This window comes from Anser brachyrhynchus (assembly GCF_964034855.1).
Source record: "Anser brachyrhynchus genome assembly, chromosome: 4".
Lineage (NCBI taxonomy): Eukaryota > Metazoa > Chordata > Aves > Anseriformes > Anatidae > Anser > Anser brachyrhynchus.
Window position 1 is genome coordinate 70,408,885 of NC_137698.1, and position 21,527 is coordinate 70,430,411.

General features: G+C 51.0%; 1 protein-coding gene across 1 annotated transcript in view; it reads right to left on the minus strand.

Moving 5' to 3' along the window:
- Positions 1-16,177, minus strand: part of NAT8L (N-acetyltransferase 8 like) — a 30,396-nt gene extending 14,219 nt beyond the window's left edge. Inside the window, exons 1-2 of the mRNA XM_080588986.1 lie at positions 15,540-16,177; positions 14,152-14,316 (exon numbers count right to left, since the gene is read on the minus strand). Coding sequence (XP_080445112.1) covers positions 14,152-14,316; positions 15,540-15,864 — 490 coding nt within the window. The 5' untranslated portion in view covers positions 15,865-16,177. The remainder of the gene's footprint in view (positions 1-14,151; positions 14,317-15,539) is intronic.
- Positions 16,178-21,527: the final 5,350 nt, after the last annotated feature.

Genomic DNA, 21,527 nt, shown 5'->3' on the forward strand with positions numbered 1-21,527 from the left:
CATGGGGAAAATGGGTAGAATCGATCTTATTTTAGCCATCTATCATTACTCGTCTGGTCTAAATTTAGCCAAGCCTCTCTTCAGTTGAATAGAATCGCATGTACCTACACAGGAACTGCACCAAATGCTTCACAGCAAAGAGAGAAACTAACGTTACATTTACTTAAGGTTAAATAATAAATGCGGTTCTGATCTCTACAAGGACTTCTGAGGAGTTTTATGCTGCTCTAACAGAGGTCAACAAACTTTTAGGCGAGATACCCTCCGGGAGAGCCTCTCCTTGGCAAACAACCCCAGCAAAGCCTGACCAGAGCTCTGCGAACAACCACTTTTAACCAGGAATGAGGCTGGCAAGAGGAATTGCACCCAAGGCGTTGTTGCAAGCTTGGGATCCAGCATAATGATACTTTAATACAGAATAACCTATGCAGGCAGAGCTCTTTAAATCAGCATTGAAAGCAAGGCTGGAAGGGGCCTCCCCTACTCAACAGAGAGACCACCTAGCTGTATGTAAGAAGAGGGGACTAAAAACATTTGCCTATTTAGAAAATGGCAGCCAAAAATGCCCCACCTGCAGAAGGCATTACACTCCTGACTGCTTCCAGGGGCATCAAGGAAGCCCGTGCCACAGACGTGATGCAGACGGGCAAATGCACAACTTGGAAATGTTCAGCTGTATGCCACAAAGCGGTCACGTATCTCCAGCCAAAAGATGCTGTATGGCATCTGTCAACAGTCCTGAACGTGTTTGCTGTTGTTTTTTGGTTTAGCACATTAGAAGGAAACGTTCCTGTTGCCCTCAAAAGCCTCTGAATGGGGACCTCATTACTACAGCAACTGATGAGCAATAATTAGGAGTAATCGTGAGCAATAGCTTATGGTGCAGACACGTCGACCAGAAAAGTCTCAGACCCCCGCGCAGCTCCTCTGCCTCCAGGGGTGCACTGGGAACTTAGGGCAGGGAATGTGTTTCACTCAACGCCGCCCGGCAAAGGGAAACTTCCACTGCACTCCCCCAAAACTAACAATAAATACAATTGCTACACTAAAAGCCTTTCCTTCTGCACATGACTCGAGTTTCACAAGAATCCTATCTTGTTGCTAACACAATGAATCAAACCTCCCCAGTACCTACCTTCCCATTGTATTAATAATCGACTGGAGTGAAACAGCAGCCATAAGCAGTCACATTTTCCCCAAAACCACACCGAAGAATTCAATGCTCAAAGTAGAGGAAGGCAGGAAAAAAAGGAGAACACGTTCAGGGCACAGATTTGGTACAAACTGCAGGTTGAAGGCAGTCGGTAAATGGCTTGATCTCTTCAAGCCTATTGCTAGCAACAAGTGTTTCTTCCTATTTCAAGCACAGCAGCTTGAAACGTGCTGAACAAATACAACAACCCTCCCTTCCCGTAGCTCAGGCATCAGACAAGGACACCAGTGACAATCAGCTGGGACCTGCCACCCCATCATGTGAACGGTCCCCAGCTGCCACCCTGAGCTGAGCCCCCACAACCCATCGCGGTGGAGTGGGAAGGGGGGAGAAAAGCAGTTTCCACGTGCAGCAGGCCAAGAAAAAAGGGCCAGACCTGATCCTTTTGGCAGCTGCAGACGCCTCCCTGCGTTTGGGCCCTCCAGGAACCGAGAGCAGGCAGTAACACCAGGGGACAGGTAGAAATGTCAGACGAGACGGTCCAGAGGCAATCCGGTCCAAGAAGCCCGTGAATGCTCCCTGCTGTGTCCCCCCAGGATGAGCCCCACAGACCTGTGCTGTCAGTTAACACCCTTCTTGCCTGCAGACCTTTTATTTTTCTAGATTTACCATAAATATTCAATCCCTGGAGGGCTGTTCTATTTATACCTAACACAGCTAAATCTGGCCCTGGGGTAAGGTTGTCGTGTTCCACCGGCACACACCAACGCGAAGGGCTTTTCTTGCCTCCCCTGCACACTGTTAGCAGCATTGCACGTCAAGGAGATTGAGCACTGAAGCAACTCGGGCAAGACTTCACTTCTTTCTGGTGCGTAATAATGAAAACAAAGGTCCTCGGTGTTTTCTCCTTCCGTTCCACCACGCTGCAGACCCCACCAAGACCCGAGCAGTGCAAGCCTCAGCCACCACACGTTGCTTTGATCTTTAACCCTCAGCAACCCGTGCTGCACCTGAAGCCACGGCCCTGCCACGCCGCAGAAAACAAGCACCTTGATGCTCGCTTGTTGAGAACATGCTCCTATGCCTCATCGAGGCCAATGTGTCTGGGGTGCAATTACACTGAACCCCGCTACGCCCAGGCTGAAACCAGCACATCTGTTGAGTATGGCACCAGAAGAAGATTGCGCATCCATAAACACATGAACATCTGCCCGGCTGGGCAGACAATGGACCTGTCGTGGATGATGCATTAACACAAAATGAAAATTGCATGCATAAATGTCTACATCTCAAAAATGAAGAAAGGGAAAAACACAAACAAAAAGCCCTTTGCCATGTGCTCAGGCTACCACACCAGCCCACTCTGACCAAAATCTCCCTACAGAAACCTAACCCAGTTCTTCCCACACCTCCTGCAGCAACCACCTGCCAGCATCGCATACCCAACATCCCCATGCGCGGGGCTCCTTCCCCCTTGGCCCCAAACTGAACGCCGGTCATGAGAGCCAGGGCTTTGAAGGAGATCTGTGAAATAACCCACCGAGCAAGCAGACAACTGAGCACAGAGGGCGACACGTGGCAGTGAAGGGCAGCGTGCTCACAGGCAGCGAAAGCAGAGACTGGCAGGCAGCACATCACCAGGCTCGTGCCCTGAGCCTTGCTGAAAGAGGATCCACTCATCCATCCGAGCAGCACCTACAGCAACCACAGCCGGGAGAGATGCAAATCCACAGAAATGGGATAGAAATGCAGTATTTTGAGGATCGGGTGGATTTTCCCTACTATAAAGGCAACACTAAATATATATGAAACCCCCAATACTAAGAGCAGAATGAAATTAAGAGGAAGTTCCTGACTGAACCAGCTCCTCCTGATGTACCAGTTTTCCCTAAAACATCACATACTCATCTCGCAGCCAACTCAAGAAACTGGAGGCAGGTTTACCCCATGTCACTGCATTTCCCATTCATGCCACAGGTTCCCTGTAAAGATCAAAACAGCATGTGGACCTGTGCTGAAGGATGTCCCTAAGCATGCTTTTAATTCCTAACACAAGACAAGGGCTTTAAGCACACGGTTAAGTTTAAGCAAATGCTCCCCACTGAATCTTTAAGCTAAGCTCTCTCAGAGTTCAGTCTCAGTAAACGTGGGGAGTTTTTTTTTTTGTTTATACATACATACATATATATATATGTATGAAGAATTTCACTGAAATCTTCTTTAGCTATTTGCATTATCCATGAAAAATGTTCCCACTTCTTAAAAAAAAACTTGCAGATGCTTTGATGCTTTTCAGAGTACTGAAGGCTCAAAAAAAGCACTGTAAAACTTGATGATGGCTTATTTCTGCACAAAGATCTCCGCACAGCTTGATGTTATCCTCTGAACATTTGCAGGTTCTAGAATCAAACCTGACGTGTATTTTCGTTGCCATTAAGCGAACCTAATTGACTGTACAAGCAGCACAAGTTTGAAAAGGTGTTTCAAGAACACTCCTTTCAAGCAGTTTGGACTTTTTTTTTGAAATAAAAATCCACCTGATCTCTCATTACCACCCCATTCTTACAATACCTTCCCCCCGCCTCGCTTTCTCTCTCCCCCAACCAATCCCACCCCCAATGACGTTGTTCCAATGGCGATGACTTTACCAAGACTCTCACGTGGCTGAGACACTAAACTGTGGTTATGGAAGACAGCAGTTGAGTAGCTGACATGCTTTTACTGCTCTAACCAGCCATCATCCAAAATTGGTTAGCGCTTGAAAATGGCAGGTGCTCCCAAACCAGCCTGTTTTGAAAAGCTTCTCTTTGCAGTCTTACTACTTACATTATTTTAAATTGAAAGACGGCATATTTAGGTCTTCCCTGGATTCCCACTTGAAGTGTTACACGGGGTTTCTGATGCTGTTAGCTAGTTCCAGGGAGGAGGAACAAATTTGGCACCTCCAAAAAAAGAACAAAAAAGCCCTGATCACAGCAAAGGACTTTTTACATTTTTTAATTCTGTATTCTAACTGCAATAATGAATTTCTACATCCCATTAAAATGCTAAGAATGGGTTTTCGGGAAAGAGACGTGGTGGAAAAAGATCCATAGGCCATGTCCAGATACATCTGAGCGAGGCAGGACAGAGGCTTTAAAGAAGGTGCAAGAAATCCTGTTGTTGGCAGTTCGTTTGCCTTCAGGCAAAATGTTCTCTCCCCACCACATGGGTTTATGCGCTGACACACTGTGTTTTCAGCTTAGCAGACACAATATCCTCGTGCTGCTGACTTGTATTTATTTTCTCATTTTTGTTATTCTGAGCATTCTACCAACAAAAATAAATACTTGTGCTCACCATGCAGAAAATCTGAATGACACGCTAAGAAAGAGGAGAACTGCCTGTGGAATGAAATTAAGCGAAGAGACGCAAGCACAAAATTTAAAAACATAATAGGAGGAGGAGGGAAAGATCAGAGACTTGAAAAGGGAGATATTAGTGGTGTGGGACCACCATTTTGGGAGCTGCTACAAGTGACAAATGAAGCCAGGACTGGCCCAGAATAACACAAGGCAGAGTTCAGCACAGGGACGGGCAAGAGAGCCAAGCAGGATCTGAATGAGAAAAACCAAAACCATTGCAGTCTGACACAAGACTGCAAAAAGTGGGATAAAGAACTGCAGTGGCAGGGGAAAAGAAGGGGAAAAATGGAAAAAAAACAAGAACTGAGAAGCCACTGTTGGTTCCCCATAGTTGCTGTTATGATCTGAGAGCAGTTTGTGTGACTGCTGGACGCGAGGAGCACTAAGGAGCCATGCACGGCCGGCCAGCTGGTCCAGCACCCCCACTTCAGCCAGCATCTAGTGCAGAGACCGAGAGCTGTGACTGTAAAAAGCAAATAAAGCTGCACCTCTGATGCTGGTTTCCAAGTCAGGATTCAAGCACGTTGGCAAGAGAGTGCTGGAGCAGCTTGTATAGCAATTACTGGTGATCGAGAGTAAATCCAGGCAAGTAGTTTATTTAAAAATGCATTTTTTTGTCAATTCAAAACAAGTTACAGGTCTGTCCTGAATTCACCAAAGACCTTCAGCCAGGAAAAAAACACGCATGAAATCCAGACTGGCACTACTCCTGCTCACGGCTCACCCCCACATCGCTGATGGGCTACTGGGATTTTGGAGTGGGTCCCCGCCACAATACCACCTCTTTGACTCCTACACCAGTATAAAATGCCTCACTTGATCACTAAAGGGGGCTGGGATCCACATGGTCCCAGCACTGGGTCTGTGTGTAATAATGCCATGCAAAAAACGGAGTCCTTACAGCACAGTATTTAGGGTGCCTGTCTGGGAGATAACATGGCTCTACTGCAATCAGCTTTTTTTTTTTTTCTGTAAGCATATACCTGGAGCTGGTCTTTGCTTTGTAAGAAAGCCTGTATCAAAGCCAACGCTTGTTTCAGGCTGAGGAAAGCATTGCATTCACCACTAAATAAAGATTTTTGGTTCCTCAGTGAGCAGAAAAAAGAGGGAGCAGTAAATCAGTTTAATTTGGACCAAAACTATTTTCCCTTTTATTTTCTGGCTCCTGAACAGAAAAATCATCTTCTCGTAAAACCCTGGGTTTTCAGTTTTGCCACTTAGATAAAACCTACAAGCAGTGCCTGAATTTTAAGTGACAAAATTGGTACTTGCAAGTTATCATTGCAAGCAGTACCCACTAACATGAGACTAATGCATTGCATTTTTCTATTAGCTTGTATATGTGTAAACTGTTCCAAATATAATTTTAAATGGCAATATCTCACACAGCCATTTAAAATATACATATGTATATTTAAAATATACAACATGTTCCCTGCTACCCGTTTTGAAAAGCCTTTAACTCACAGAATCCCTTTTTAAAGCACAAACCCACTTGGCATTAAGCTCGGGGTGGTCCAGGTCAAAATTTCAGGATTATCCTTTAAGAAACGACACCTTCAGCTCTGAAAAGAAGCACCCGTCAAGCAGTTACAGAAGATGCTAAATGATACAGGATGTGCTTTCATAAATACTTAATTGATCGCTGGGGTCCAGCGGGTCAATAGACTACTTAAAAGAATGGCTCCAAGCCATCTGTAACAGACACCGTGGCACACACCTGTCTCTAACCCAACGAGCATGAACTGGCTTTGGTGCCTTAATAAAAAGCAAGGCCGAGGCTTCTTGGTGATTCCAGCTTGCCTTTATCAACAAAAAAATAAACAAATCTCGTTATTGGCACCGCTTACAAATGAGGGATTTGTGAATAGAAGCTATGCAAGACGCCCTGCTATCTTTGGATTCGCTTAAAGACTGCTTTCATTAGCCACCTGTCAGAAAAAAATGATTCCTCAGCTTCCTACCGGGGGGGGGGGGGGGGGAATAAAAAAAAAAAACTAAAAATATGCTTTGAAGCTCCCTGTTTCACTGATGCAGAAAGCAACAACAAAGGCCACGTATCACGGAACCAGACACTGGCAAAACACTCCACGAAGCCTCTCCTGCTGATGGAAGAAAGCAGCACAAAGCACGCTGTTATTTGTAACAGATCCTCAGCACCGCGTTACCAAACCACAGGCGTGGGCTCTGCCATGCCTGTCAGTACCAGCGAGCACCCCAGGGCAGGATTCCCCTGCTGCCATCGCCAGCAGCTTGCCCATCTCAGGCCAGACACGAACCTCCTGACAGCAGGGAAAAGCCCAGTCCCAGCCCAGGGACTTGGATGAAGATTTAAGCCTACAGCAGGAATCCACTGTGAAATTTGGAGAGTTTGGGCTGGTTGAAAATCAGTCCGTGTGCTTAGGTTTTTATGTAAATGGCTGGTTTTTGGTTTTCCTTCAAAAAACTTAGAGGCCTCAAGATACAGAGCTGATAATTTCTGAAGTATTCAGGCACCTGGCTGTGCACACAGGGATCACAAACACTCCTGAAAAACCCTAAAAAGCTAAATATAATGCCTCTGGTGCTTGGGAACGAGATTCCAGCTTGGGCTGCTACTTCCAAAATTCAGAGTCAGAGGGGCTCAAAGCTTCGTACTTTTAAATCTCTCACTGTTACTTAGGTACCCAACGTGGAGCCTAAGTTTAGACAATTCTGAAAGCCTTCAGCTCAAACATATTTTGGGGTAATTGTTTTAAATCTCAGCTACTCCAAAGAAAGTGGGAGGAGGAAGAGCCATTGAACACAGTTTATGAGACTAATTATTTTGCAGTTAAACTTGCCGAGAAAATTCAGTATTCCTCCTTAGGTTTCTTCGCTGAGACAGTCACGAGAAGTTGCATGCAGCCAAAACATCAGAAACCAACCAACAGTAGAGAAAAAGCAAAAAAAAAAAAAAAAAAAAATGCTCAAAGCCAGACAAAACCAGAACGCCTGATGTTGCTGCCTTATTCACAAGTCCCTGTGCAGCTCACGTTTGGCAGTCCTGAGGAGCTAACAGTGCCTGAAAAACTGCTGACGTTCAATTCACACAACTTATTACTTCTTGTATCACAGATTAATTAAGAGCACTTGCACGTACTGGGTTTTTAAATACCTGCAGACAGAGCTTGCTTTCAGCAGTGCCGTACCCCCAAGTCATGGCTACCAATTTAAGCACTGCTGCATGAACTGACAGCCACGTCAATTACCTTGAGAGAGAAATTTTGAATGCAAGGGAAAAAAATAGGTTATAACGCTCTGCAAGATTTACTAGAAAATGTATTTTCATCTCATTTTGACATGGGAACGTGCCAAAGCTAGTGGATCTGAAGCGAGGTCTATTTTTGTCTTAAGGATACACATGTTGAGGAATGGGGTTGTGCATATGTTCCTACTCCAGTAATAAAGAAATAAATGGAGAGGGGAGCAAGGCTGCAGTGGCTTCCCCATGAACGTGTTTATCCTATTTGTGTCTGCAATACAGTCCTGAACAAGTCAGACAATTCCAATTTTCCCATGGGCAACCATCAGTTTACAGCATTGCTCTTTGGAAGATGTGCACTGCTTAAGCATGCCTAAAATAATAATAATAAAAGAAACCTCTGAAGACCCAGGCATTACCAGCCCCTGCAGCCCCACCAGGTGCTTATCAGCACGAGCATGGGGTTGTGGCAGGGCTGGCCGAGATACCAGAACAGCTGGGGGCCAGCAGAGCCGGCGCGTCCGTGCTTGGTCCTGTGCTGGAGAAAGCCCTGGGGATGCTGAGCCCCAAGAACGTGGCATGGGGTGGCATGGCAAAGGTGTCAGGTTTGTCCCATGTGGGCAGGTCCCTGCTCCTGATGGCCACAGCAGTGGATGACCTCGCATGTGGAGGACTAATTGTGTCAGAAGAGGTAGCTTTTGGGAGCAGCAACCTGACTTTAACGACATTTTACATGATTCAAATAATAAAATATTTTGGTCAATTACCAATGCTAGATAACATGCACCCCTAAAACTTGGAAACATGAGCTGATGTTTATTGCTTCCCGAGTTCAGCTCAAGACAGGCACTGTGTGAGAAATACCAGTTCAGCTAAGGTGTAAGTAACCCAAAAACAATGCTGGGAATTGTTAAGCACTCGTCTCGCAGGAGGCCAGCCTCTGAAATATCTTCAGTGCATTTTATAGTGGAAAGCGTTGTGTCTGAAGCTCTGTCATCCTAATCTTGCAAGATCTCTCTGATGCGCAGATCTCATCCCTTGAAGCATCTCCATTGAATGGCCAAGATGCCACAATGCAAGACACTTAGAAGAAAGGCCCTTCACCTCCAAACGATGAGACCTGACCTCCACTCCCAGCACTGGTGGGAGCAGAGCTGGGAAATGCTGCAGCTAGGATCAGGACACAGCCTCTCCTCTGGGTTTTCTGCTCCCACTCCAAGCCCCAGTCTGGACTCCCCAGCTCTCCGTGAGCAGCGGCACGCACGAGAAAATCCCGACCCACGACAGCCAGCGCAGGGGTTTGGCAGATGCCCGAGGTCAGGGCGCTGCAAAGCCAGCAAGAAATGCTGGAGATAGGGATGCCTTAGATTCCTGCTGCCTCTCGGGCATGGGCAAGCAGGGCAGGGCTCTCCAAAAACACATTCCTGCACTGGGAAGCAGCAGCCCCGAGCCCCCTCCCGGGGTCAGGTAACTAAGCCCTGGCTTTGCAAAGCAAGAGCTGCTCTATTCTTTCAAAACAATGTTATCAGTGGGCAGCGTCCCTCCTGCTTATCTGGCGGCTCAGCTGCTTGCTGAGTTACCCAGAATGTGGAAGAACTGGAGCCTGGGGGGCTCCATCCACCTCCCTGCCGCAGGCCATCACCCCCACCATGGGGAGGAACCCCCCCGGCTTGCACAGGGTGAGGCAGAGCAACCACAGCTCCCAGTGGCCCCTGTATTTTCCTCATGGTCCCCACACTGGCCTGGTACACCATAACACCAGTGTGCCTGGGGAAGAAGTGCCAGCCGCAATGGGGCCGCTCACCCCACCAGTGCCCCCCAGGTTTGGCAGCACAGAAATTGCACAATTTCTCATCCAGGTGCTCATCTCCTCACATGCTCCTGGGGTCAGCCCTTCTGGTGTCAGCTGTTCTCTGGCATGAAAACCCCTGTGCCCAGCCCAAGAGCACAACTGAAATACCCGTTCTTCACCCAGCTGCCGCACTGAATGTGAGCAGTGCCTGGAAAGGAGCGAGCAGTGCTGCCACGAGCAGGGTGTCACCTCCTCAAAAACCTTCTCTGAGCCCACCTCAACTGGTGGCCCAGGAGAAGGACGTGAACCCAAGACCTCTGCTGAGAAGGAAGCGCAGGACATCCCTCTTTTGGGCTCACCTGAGTGATGTGCCACCCACGAGCTGCAGGGACTAAACCCTCATGAGCCATCCCTGGTTTAGGGCCCAGTCCAACCCCAGGGTACAAGTGTAACCTATTCATGTACCAGGTGTGATGGAAACCTGCTCTGCCCTGCCCACCAGGACAGCTGCCATCCTGTACACAACTGGCAAGGAGAAAGTCCAAGATGGGGACCCACAGGAGGTGGTAGAACCGCTCCCTCCAGCCCTGCCCACGCCACCACAGAGCGATGGCTGCAGACACGCAGCCACCACCGAAAACCACAGCTGCCAGCCTGGCACGTTGAACCTAACCCGACATATCCCGCAGCAATTCCTCAGTTTAATCGGCTGCATTACACAAGGCAGACGCCCTCAGGCCTCCACCAGCCCTAGGAGCCACAGCTCTTCAAGTCACCTGCACGTCCTGCTGGGGCAGAGGCCTACAAGGACATCTTCGCAGCACCACCACCACACGCACGTCCTGCTGCAGGGGCATCCACACAGCAGGTCAAGACGGACCGTAACTGGAGATGAGGCCTGAAACTACCACAAGACGACATGCCGGTTCGTCCACAGAAGCTCTGCTCATTCGGGAGGGCAGCGGTTTCACGCCAGAAGCGAGGAGCTCTGGTTTCCATCAGCACTCCTGCGGAGACCTCAACCTCGCAAGAATCTTTCCAACACACAAACCACCACAAAAATACACTAAACAACCAACTGTGACAGAAGCTTGAAGAGACGCTGTAAAATTGATTAGTCGACAAAACCATCAGACCATAAAAGAAGCTCCAGCTGTGCTCCTCTTATTTGTGTAGAGCCCTGCCTCCTGCATTTCTCTATTTAAAATTAATTTCTTTTTTTTTGTTGTTGTTTACTACAGCCCAAGTTACTCTGGTTGACAATTAAGCCCATTATCCAATTCCTTCCTTTTCTACCCCCCCAGTGCCTTTTTTTTTTCTATAAAGAAAATAAAAGCCACCAGTAAGTGCTACTTTAAATGAGAAATGCAAGCTAATGAAGAGCTTGTGAAGGCTGGGCCATTCAATCCTCTGTTTTAAGATCCCGATCCAGCACACAACTCAACACCAACAACTCCTTTGAAGTCAACAGCAATTCAAGTCAATCTACTGCCTAAGAGCTTAGAGTTAAACTCCAGCCCAAATTTTCTGCCAGAATCCTGGTGTAAGTGTAGGAGGACAAGAGAAAACAAAGATTTAAATTTTGGCTAGTGTATTTCAGCAAAATCGCTGTCAGCACATATTTTTCAGTTCATACAAAACCCAGTGGAGAAAATTTAAGACAATAACTAACTTGGGGACTAGTGGGTCAGAAAAACTACAGCAGAAAAAAAAATATTTGAAGCAAGTACCACTAATCGTTAATCTCGGTGCTTATGACAACCCACTACAAACTGTGACCTTTCAGTTCTTGCTCTTAAACTGACCCATGGTTTGCACAGCCTGCAAGAATGCTTCAGCAAAACCACCAGGAATGACCCATTTCAGTAATTAAAATGTTTCAGTAGTTAAAATATTTCCTCCCTGGAGACACCTGCCTGACCAGAGGCTGTTTGCTGTTGATGCTCTGCACAACAGAACCCCGACCCGGGTACCACAAGGAGCGCATAGCAAACACCGGTTGTTCGTGCCACTGATGCCAAGAGCAAAACCTCGGTACAGCCCTGACCAGCATCCTTATCAGAGACCTTGAGACCATGCCCCAACTCTACCTTTGTGTCTGTCACCATGAGAAGCGAGAATTTGTAAACCCACCACGGCAACGTTCCCTTCGTCTTCCGTGTTGAAAAAAAAATCAGCACATAAATAAAGATGCTTCAAAGGAGTGAGAAGTTGCCTGGTCATGCTCCCAGCTGAAGCCAAGCCAATCTGAAGTCACATCAGGTTCATTTTACCTCAACTAGTCGAGCTCTTAGTATCTACACCCTCCCTGGGCCCCTGTCCCAGCATCTGATTAACCTCCCTGTGACAACTTCTTCCCAAATACGCAACTGAGAAAGTTTTCAGTAATATCTAAGTTGGAACAATGGGCATCGCTTACGAGAATGAGCCCTTCTTGTTCCCACTGCAATAATTTATGTCTGCGTGCTAATTTGCAAACTATCACAACAAAAGACAAACTTGGAAGTTGTTCTATTGTCATTTCTGTCCTTTGTGAAGGGACTGGGGGAGCTGATGTGGCACATTACTGCCTGTTCTCAGGATGTTTCAATAGACAGTGCAAGTGCTAAGCCTCAGAAGTGCATGGAATTGGAGGCTTTTCCGAGACAACTGTTCGTATGTCTTACAGGGAAGAAATCTGACAACTGTATTTGGGGGGAAATGGGAGCAGAGGGTTGAGTTTGTGCCTCGTGCCAGGCTACAGCAGACAGCACCATGCAGCATCATGGCACGGGGATGGGCACCATGTAAAGTGGCACCACGGATGGAGTCGGTCCTGCCAGACTCCCCTGGGTTTTACCTCGTTATGACCCCAGCCAACTTGCTTAATACTACTATCATCGAGCACCTTTCACAAGCACCAATGATCCCATAAATCTGCTTTTTACGGCGTGGCAGAAGCCTAATTACACATGATTAAATTCTGTCAAAAATTAAAGCCCACACACTCGCTCTAAAATTGAAGCCAGCCCTTTTAGGTCTCAAATGAAAGCAACGCTAACGGTTCAAAGGCACGTTGTCAGTGTGGCCGATCCGCATTACGTTCCTAACCCAAAACAAGCGGGGGGGCATTCCTGACTCTTCATGTGAGCCCATTTGGTTTATTTTCTACAAACGCTGGCACTACAAATGCAGGAGCTTGGTTCCACACCCAACCTGGAACCGCACAAATCCCAAGCCCCAAGGACAGACGCGGCTCAAACACCTCGGAAGCCTGCACCGCCTGCTCTTGTTCTGCAGTTCCCCACTGCCTCCTCCAGCACTGGGCTTTGTCGAACCTCAGCACAGAGCTTCAGGAGTGTTTTGCCACACACCCTTTTAGTCTTTTGACAACAGCTTGAAGGAAGATTGCGCTTTTTAAGGACACACGAGCTACATGCAAGTTACACGTTGCTTCACTGTGAATTAAATACAACCCCTGTGAAAGATGGAACAAGATCTGCCTGAGATGTGTGCTATGATGGGGAACAAAATCTGAAGGAAGCACTGTTAAGACATTTTGAGGCTTTTATTACAGGACGAGCATCATTCTAGGTAAATATAATATCAGAAATGAGAGGAAGGAAAGTTTGGAGCTGTGGCACGTCCTATTAGTCCTCTAGAAGTGACCAGGAGGAGAGCCTTAGGGAGAGGTCAGTCACACGTGGGGAACAGCAATGATGCAGCGAAAACAGTCCCATGGAAAAACAACTGAGTAGGTACCCTGAGAAAACAGAGATTAACGCGTGTGCCTGGCATCACCTCGCTCTCCAGGCTCTCTGCTAGCACTATGCGGCCACAAAAGGCAAACCTCAAAGCCCCCTGATTTCAGGAGACAGCCCAGGTAGCCCCTTGCTCTGGTTCTCGACACGGGTGTATGCCTCCAGAAAGGAAACAGCACTTTCCCTGCCTGACAAATTGTGAAGCGCCTTAGTTTATTATAGTTAATCATGTAAGAGATTCTCTGCAGCTTAATGAGCAAACATTAGCATTAGGTATTATGCTTTTAGTTACATGCATGTACATAACAAATGGATGGAGGCAGTATCTCTTTACATACCTGATCTGTGCCTCTTCCAAAACACTTGCGTTAAGGAAGGTTCTTCTTAAATAATACAAGAAAACATGCACAATCCCTAAAATGGGCTATGCATTTGTGCTAAGAGACCTTTACCTCCCCCTCTTCCCACTCTGAGACCTGCTCCCATGCACGAGGAGCACAGAAACACCCAGGACAAGAAGGGGGCAGACAGCCCGCAGTAATTATCCGTGTCCCCCCCAGCGCAGCGCAGCGAGCCCCCAGCACCCACACCCCATCCCTCGGGTGCGGACGGATGCTGCAGAGGATGACTGGACATCTTGGGGAGGGGAAAAAAAAAAAAAGGGGGCTGGATTTGGGATTTGTGCCTGGTGTGGCCAAAGAGCTGCATTCTGGTGATTCTGGTGACTTTTGAGCTTGCTCAGTGCTGCTGACAGGAGGCAAAGGCGCCAGCAGCACGGAGCAGCCATGTTCCCCAGCAGGGCGGGGGAAGGCTCCCCCCGGGGGGGGGCTCGGACTCACCTGGCGGTTTCATGTAATATTGCTCAATATCGGACATGTCCGTATGCAGCGCACAATCGAGATAGTGGAGGATAACTTTTCTACTGAAGTAGTACCTCATGCCCATCAGAAAGATGGGCAAACAGCAGGTCAGCAGGAAGGACTTGGTCACAACAAAGCATATTACTATGGAGATAAGGAAGAGAAATAAACGATACCTGTCAGAAAAGAGAATTTAGTGTTGATTTCGGAATACAAACTCATTTACAAAAAAATAAATAAATTAAAAGAGCACAGACAAAATAGACATTTGCACACGCAACCACGGCGCGATTCACGCTCTCGGGGACTATGAAACCCAGTGTGCGGCGTCCCTGGGGCCGGGATGCCCGGGGGGGAGAGGGGATGCTGGGGGGGCCCCAGACCCCATTTCTCCCCACACCCAGCAAGGCCAAGAGGCGGCCGAGGGGGGAAGACGGCAGGCTGCAGGCACGCCGCTCCGCAGCCATGTGTTTTCCACTGCGGCATTACTATTTCCAGCCCGGGAAGCAGCGACTGCTGGGGGAGACACGGCACCCTGCCCGCCTCGATGCTTTGGGGGGGGGGGGAGGCGTGCAAGACCCGGGGGGGGGCTTCTGTGGGTGCCCCTTTGTTGGTGGGTTCCCCCAGCACAGCCCCTGCTGAGACCCCTGCGCCCCGCTACCTGCCGGGGGTCCCCCTCCAACACAGGGCCTCTTCCCACAAGGCATGGGGGGGGGGGGGGGGGCACCTGCAGCCACCAAGGGCACGAGAAACCACCCTGGGGGTTATATTTTGGGATGGGGGGGTCACACGTTATTATTTGCACATGCGGGGCTCTCATCAGTATTCGCACGAGGGGTGCACGTTATCACGGCCGATTATTTGGTTGGGGGGGGGGGGGGGGGGGGCGCACCTTGCGGGGGTTATTTTGGAAATGCAACCCCAGGAGGCGACCCCCTCCAAAAAAAAGCACACTGGGGGGGAGGGGGGGGGAGCGCTCCCGGCTGTCTCCAAGCAACAGCGGCACGCGGCGGCCCCCCCAAAAATCCCCCCCGCGCGGGGCTGCGCGGGGGCGGTGCGCTGAGCGCCGGGAAGCGCGCACCGCTCCCCTCCACCGCGCAACCCCCTCTGCGTCCCCCCCCTCCACCCCAACCACGAAACAGCCTCACGGACAGCTCTACCCTCACCCCCACGACCCCCCCAAACCCCCCTTTTCCCTAAAAACCCGCGCAAGGCTGCGGCTCACCCCCCCCAAAAACCACCCCCCCCCCCCCTTGGCTGCGCTGCGCCCTCCGCAGCGCTGCGGCTCCGCGGCGCTCCCTCCCCAATCTTCCCTCCACCCCACCCCCCCCCACCATTTTGTGGGGCCCCCCCAAGCAGGCACTCACCCGCCAGCAGCCCGTAGAGCAGCTGAGTGAGGGGCTGCTGCTTTAACCCCCTGAAGGCCGTGTTGGGGATCCGCTCCATGATGCCCTCGTAGAAGATGCGGCGCACCACCTCCTGCTCGGAGGGGTGGAATTCGCGGATGTGCACGTTGTCGCGCCTGGGCTCCTCTTTGGGGGGGCTCAGGGGAGAAGAGGGGGTGCCCGACAAAGTGGGCCACATCTGGGAGGACGAAACAATGATCGTGTCTTTTTTGGAGCCCGGGATCGAGTCATGGTCTTCCGCCACGATCTTGGTCTCACAAACCATCTTGGGAGACAGACAATGCATGCAAACTGCCCGCGGGGAGGGGGAAGGAGGAGAAAAACGGGGGAGGAGGGGGGGGGAAATTTAAAAAAAAAAAAAAAAAAGGAAAAAAAAAAAGGGGGGGGGGGGAAAGGGGGGGGGTGGGGGGGGGAAGGAGCGGGGCGCGGAGCAGGGCCGGAGACCCGCCAGGCAGCGGCGGGGGCTGCGCGGGGCGCGGAGCGGCGCGGCCGGGCGGGACGGGAGAAAGGAGCTGCGCTGCATTTTGGAGAGGCATTTATAGGGCGGGGGGGCCGCGGGTCCCCGGGGTCCTAGAGCCCCCCGCATTGGCTGCAAGGGGTCGCCATGTGATCGGGGGGGGCGGGCCGCCTCCCCCCGCCTCCCACCCTACACGCCCCCCCCCCCCCCCCCCCCCACCTCCTCTCCTTTCCTCTCGCGGGCAGCGCGGCCGCTTGCAAATTACTACGGCGGGGAATTTGGGGAGGGGGGCGTGGGGGGGGGGGGGGGGATGGTTTTCGCGTGGGGCCGAAAATGCACGCGTGGGGGTGCGGGGGGTGGAGGAGTGGGAGTGGGTCGCGGGAGGGGCCGCTGGTTTTATTCGAGCGTTTTCTGGAACGGGCGCTGCGGGTGCGCGGAGCCCCACGGGGGGACGCGGACGCGGGTGGGTGCAAGGAGGGGGGGGGGGGGGAGGAAGGCGGCGATGTCCCCGCGTCCCCGCGGGTTGCGGCAGCGTGGGCGCTCCGTGGTGAGTCATTGCACCGCGGGGGCGTGTGTGTGTGTGTGTGCCCCCCCCCGGGCCGGAATAACACAGCCCCGCATCAACCCCCCCTCCCCACGCCCCCTGCCCACGCCGCATCTTTGCCCCGGCCCCCCCCCCCCACCTCTTCTCCCCCCCCCCCGGACCCGCAACTTTTATATATTTTTTTTTTCCTGCCGTGCCCACGCTGCGCGGGGAGAGGGGGCGGGGGGACGCGCAGGGAGGAGGAGGAGGAGGAGGAGGAGGAGGAAGATGGGCTCCTCCTCTTCGCAGGACCCGAAAAGCTTCGGCCTCTCCCGGTTGGAACCGGCCGGCATCTGCCCCAGGCATGCGCCGTGCGCGGCCGGTGCGGGATGCGGGGATGCTGCGGGGATGCTGCGGGGATGCTGAGCCCCCCCCCCCCAATCCGCACCTCGGGGGCCTCCCCCCCCCCCCATCGGCCCGCTGCAGAGGCCTCTCCTCCCGCTGGCTGCCCCCCCCCGGGGGCTCTGCTTGAGCCTCCCCGCTGTGGGGTGCAGCCCCGCGCACCCCAAAAGTTTCGGCCTTGGAGGCGCACCTGCGCGTCCGTCCCCTTGGCAGGTGGCCCCCCTCGCACCCAGCCCCCCCCCCCCCCAAGAGGCAGCCCCCCCGAGAGCTTCGTCTGTGTCCCCCCACCCGGTGCGCACACCCTGCCACGCCGCCAGCACCCCATGGGATCTGTGGGGCTCCCTTGGGGCGCGCTGTGGTCCTCGGGAAGATGCGTGGCGATCGATCGGGGCTGTGCTTCCAGCTGAGGCTTGAGCCGCCCGTGGGGACCTCACGGGGTTTTCGTTGCTTCACTTTTCGGTTAAAAAAGGCTCAGAAGTGAGATCACAGAGGGGAGAGGGGGGAATGGTTAGGTAAGGGCTTGGAAACCTTCCCACCCTGAGGAGCCCCCGGCAACCTCGCGCCGCCTTGAGTGCCCCTCGCGAGAAGCCCCTCCGTGGGTGGCTGTGGGCACCCAGTTGCGGCCATAGCCGCAGCGCTGCCAGCCTGCTCGCAGGGGCACGCACGGCCTCGCAGCAGGCTCGGGTGCTCGCAGAGTTCCTGTTTCTATCGAGCGTCTCCTGCAACTGCAGCCAGAGCATCTTCGGTAACCGCAGCCAGAGCACCCCGCCGCTCCCGAAGCCCGTGATACCTGGAGATCGGAGTGTGATTATAAAAAGTGGCAGCAGGCAGGGCTCTCCACACAGTGGCCGGGCTGTAACACCAAGAGAGCAGCATCTCCCGAGGGAGAGGAGCCTCCTACAGAAAGATCTCCCTGATGGGGAGAGGCAAGACGTGTGGCATCCCTGCGTCCCCTACCGTGTCTCGCCCTCGGCACGGATCCGCTCCTGCACTCAGGAGACACCTGGCAGCCCCAGATTTGCCAACCTGATGCCAAAGAGGCTGTGGATAGGGGAAAAAAAAAAAAAAAAAGCCACAACAGGGCAGTGTTCGCTTTCACATTCTGAAAGCTTAAGGCCAAAGATAGGAGATTGCTGTTTTAAAAATATAATTCAAATAACGCTCGGTTCCATATGCCTGGGTTAAGCAGGCATTTATTTTTGTTTGATCCTTTCTAGTCAGATACGCTGCTAATTTATGAAATAACTACAGTAATAAAGCCAACCCGATCCTTCAAAAAATACCGCTGCAGTTATATAACAGCCAGGAAAGCTCCCAGTTCCAGTCCCAGTCTATGGGCCCGAGTGTTTGCGGACGAGTTATTTTTAGAAAGGCTCCGAATCCTTGTTTACTATTTATGCTGCCACATTCGAGCATCTCGTGAGCAATAATTAGCATCCCCTCTCTGCCGGAGGTGCGGGTACCCTGCCACGGCAGGGGAGCCGAGGCACAGGCAAACCCGAGGATTTATGCACGGTCATGCAGCGGCTCGGAGAAGCCACAGGCACCGAACCAGCTTTCCTGAGCCAGTCCTCGCTGTCTGAGTGCCAAACTTTGCCTTTTCTTTATCGCCAAGCCAGGTTTACGGGTTATTCTGTAGAAGGGGGGGGGGAACGGGAGGCTCTGGCGGAGCGGCCGGGAGGGATGGGGATGGAGCAGGCGGCCCTGACGGACGGAAGCACATGTCAGTGAAAATCAAGGGCCTCGCTGAAATCAAGTGCAAAAGCCAGTCAGGTTCACAGACAGCAGATTTGGGCCCCTGGAATAAAAAGAATATTGTTAGCAGAGCTTCCTGGCAAGGCAACTGCTCTGCCAGGAGCTTTAAGTCTTTAAGAACGCAGTTGTCAGCTCAAGTCACCGAGGATTTTGCTCTTGGGTTTACTTGTGCTCCTCCAGGACCTAGGGGTAAATCTCCCACATGCCATGACCTACCGCTGAACCCCATGGATAGAAGGAATTTAATTAAGATGGACATTTTAGAGTTTGAATTTCATGCCAGCAGCTCTCACTGTAATGTAAAGAAGGACACTCGATGCATGGATGCCTGATCCATTTGTACAGCCAGGGAAAAAATGGAATTAATGTGGGCAGGTTATATGGCTCTGAAGGCTGAGCAAGTTTCAATATTTTTCAGCAAGAAACTGAAATATTACTTGCTTTGCAACTTGAAATTGCTTTGAAATTTGAAAAGGCTTGCTTTGCCTTCAGCAGGTCTGCCTTAGACTGGCTTTGTTTCTGAGTGGCACGCCAACCTGGTAGCCTTTGAATGCCTTTATTTGTCCTCCCTGACCTGCAGGTCTGACCCTGGGAAGGGGTCACCCCCATTTTCTGGTTGCAGGAAGCCCCCAGCAGACATGCACAGAATTACTGCCTCTTGGGAAGTTCACACCGTGCTCTCACCCCAGATTTTTAGGGTTGTATCCAACACTGGAGTTTGAATGACTCAAAGCAAATATTTTCCAACTAGATTTTGCTCAAACTTGAAGAAATGAGACCTAAGGGTGAAGTCAAACAGATCGATTTGGAAAGAACGATTACTCCTAAAGAGCTCCTACACCCGAGGGGTGGTGGGCACCGAGGCAGGTCCCCCACAGGCCTCCTTGGACCTTCTCCAGCTCCGTATCTGCTGGGCAAGGAGAGGGGCTGCTGGCGTGGCCATGCACACGATGTTGGCCCTATCCTTCTCCTGCAAAAGCCACAAATAGCCATGATCCTTTGCTCATCAGGAGCCGTAACAACGAACCTCAGCAATTAACTGGCTGATGGCAAAAGCTGCCCCAGGTTGTGTTCGTGCAGGGGCTCCAGAAGGGCTGCTCCCTGCACAGTGAGGCCGTCCGCCAGGGACAGCTCCGACCCCATCCTTCGCAATATCTCCTTCAGCAAGCGATCAGGGGTGGTACTGAGATTTCAGGCTCTTGTTCTTAACTACCTCTGGGTTCTTCTCCAGGCTGCAGCTCTGTCATTTCAAGTGCTTTTTCCATGCTGTGGGCGCAGATGCCCACTTGTCCTGAGAAGCAGCCCAGCACCGCTGGCTTTAGCCACAGCAGCCTCCCTTCAGCTTTGCTGGGCTGGAAAAAGGAAGTCAAAGCCTCTCTCTTGACTGCAGATGTGCGTATGAATGTGAGGCATTTGCCTAATAAATATCTTCCTAAAGGGGGATTAATTAGCATCCCAAGATCTGCTCTCGCCGCACGCCTCTGGCTGCAGCAGCTCTGCAGCAGCCTCTCTTCGCAGCGGTGATTTCAGGCTGCAAATGTGCTGCTGGCCCCTTTTGGATGCACAGACCCACGGCTGAGGGTTCGTATGTTTGTTCAGGAGCTGGCTCTGGTCCGAGCACCCTCACCGTGACAGAGGCTGGCGGTCACCGTGCACGTCCCGGTGTCCCCAGCCCTACCATGCACCACAACCCATCGCAGCGGGGATGCAGACCACCTCCTCTCATGGCTGTCCAGGTGCCACGAGCCAACAAATAAGAAGTGACTGTCAAACCAGACAAGCTGAATTGCTTCCGACTTGTAAAACTCCATGGAAGGAGAACCAGGAGCTGGAGATGGGCTGTGCTGGGTGCTGCAGACCTTTGCTGGGTGGGCACCTGCATGGGAGCTCGCCACCCTCAGCGACCAAAGGGGGAAACAGCCCCTTGGGGAGCACAGCCCCTCTACTCCCAGCATGGACCTCCGCAGCAGATCCGATGAATCATGTGCTGAACAGTTTTTGGTTTTGACTATTTGTCTGTTTTTTGTTTGTTTGTTTGTTTTTTTTGGTTTTGTCTATAAGGGGTGTGCGGGGTGACTGGCGCAGACGTTCTTCTTTTCTTCCTTTAAGGATACACAGGAGTCCATGGGAGGTATCTGAAGATGAATCCCTTCTTACAACTTTTTTGTTTGTTTGAAGTTTTTTTGCTTTGTGAATATGAAAGTTTCCAAAGCAGCATACATACGCACAGCTGGTTTTGTCCACCTCCGAATGGTGACTCGGAACCTACATGTCCACGTAACGTCTAGTAATGTTTGCAGTGAAGAAACCCCTCTCTAGATCACAGCAGCATTAAAACCCAAGCCCTACCCAGCTGTTACTCAGAGATGTATCTCACACGTCTCAATGCAACCAGGAGGAACGCTTTCAAATAAAGAGGTTCTGCAGATTTTAAAGATCTTCACTTATAGAGTAGCATTTCCTGGCACCAAGCACAACAGCTTGGAGACAATGCGTCTTTCCTCCTGCTAATATTATTATTACAAGCTTAGATATATATATATATATATATTTTTTTCCAGGTTTTGACAGCTTTTACAGAGCTCCATTTAAATTAGTTGAGGAGCCCAAAGTAAGGGTAGAGGCTGGATGGGACATGAAGGAGACACTGCAGGGAGCACCAGAGCTTTTAAGCTAGGTGCATATGGGAATGCCACAGGTGGCGTGAGCCAGGAAATGCTCTTTTCTTGGTGTTTATTTTGTTTTATTTTATTTTATTTTATTTTATTTTATTTTATTTTATTTTATTTTATTTTATTTATTCTGTTTTGTT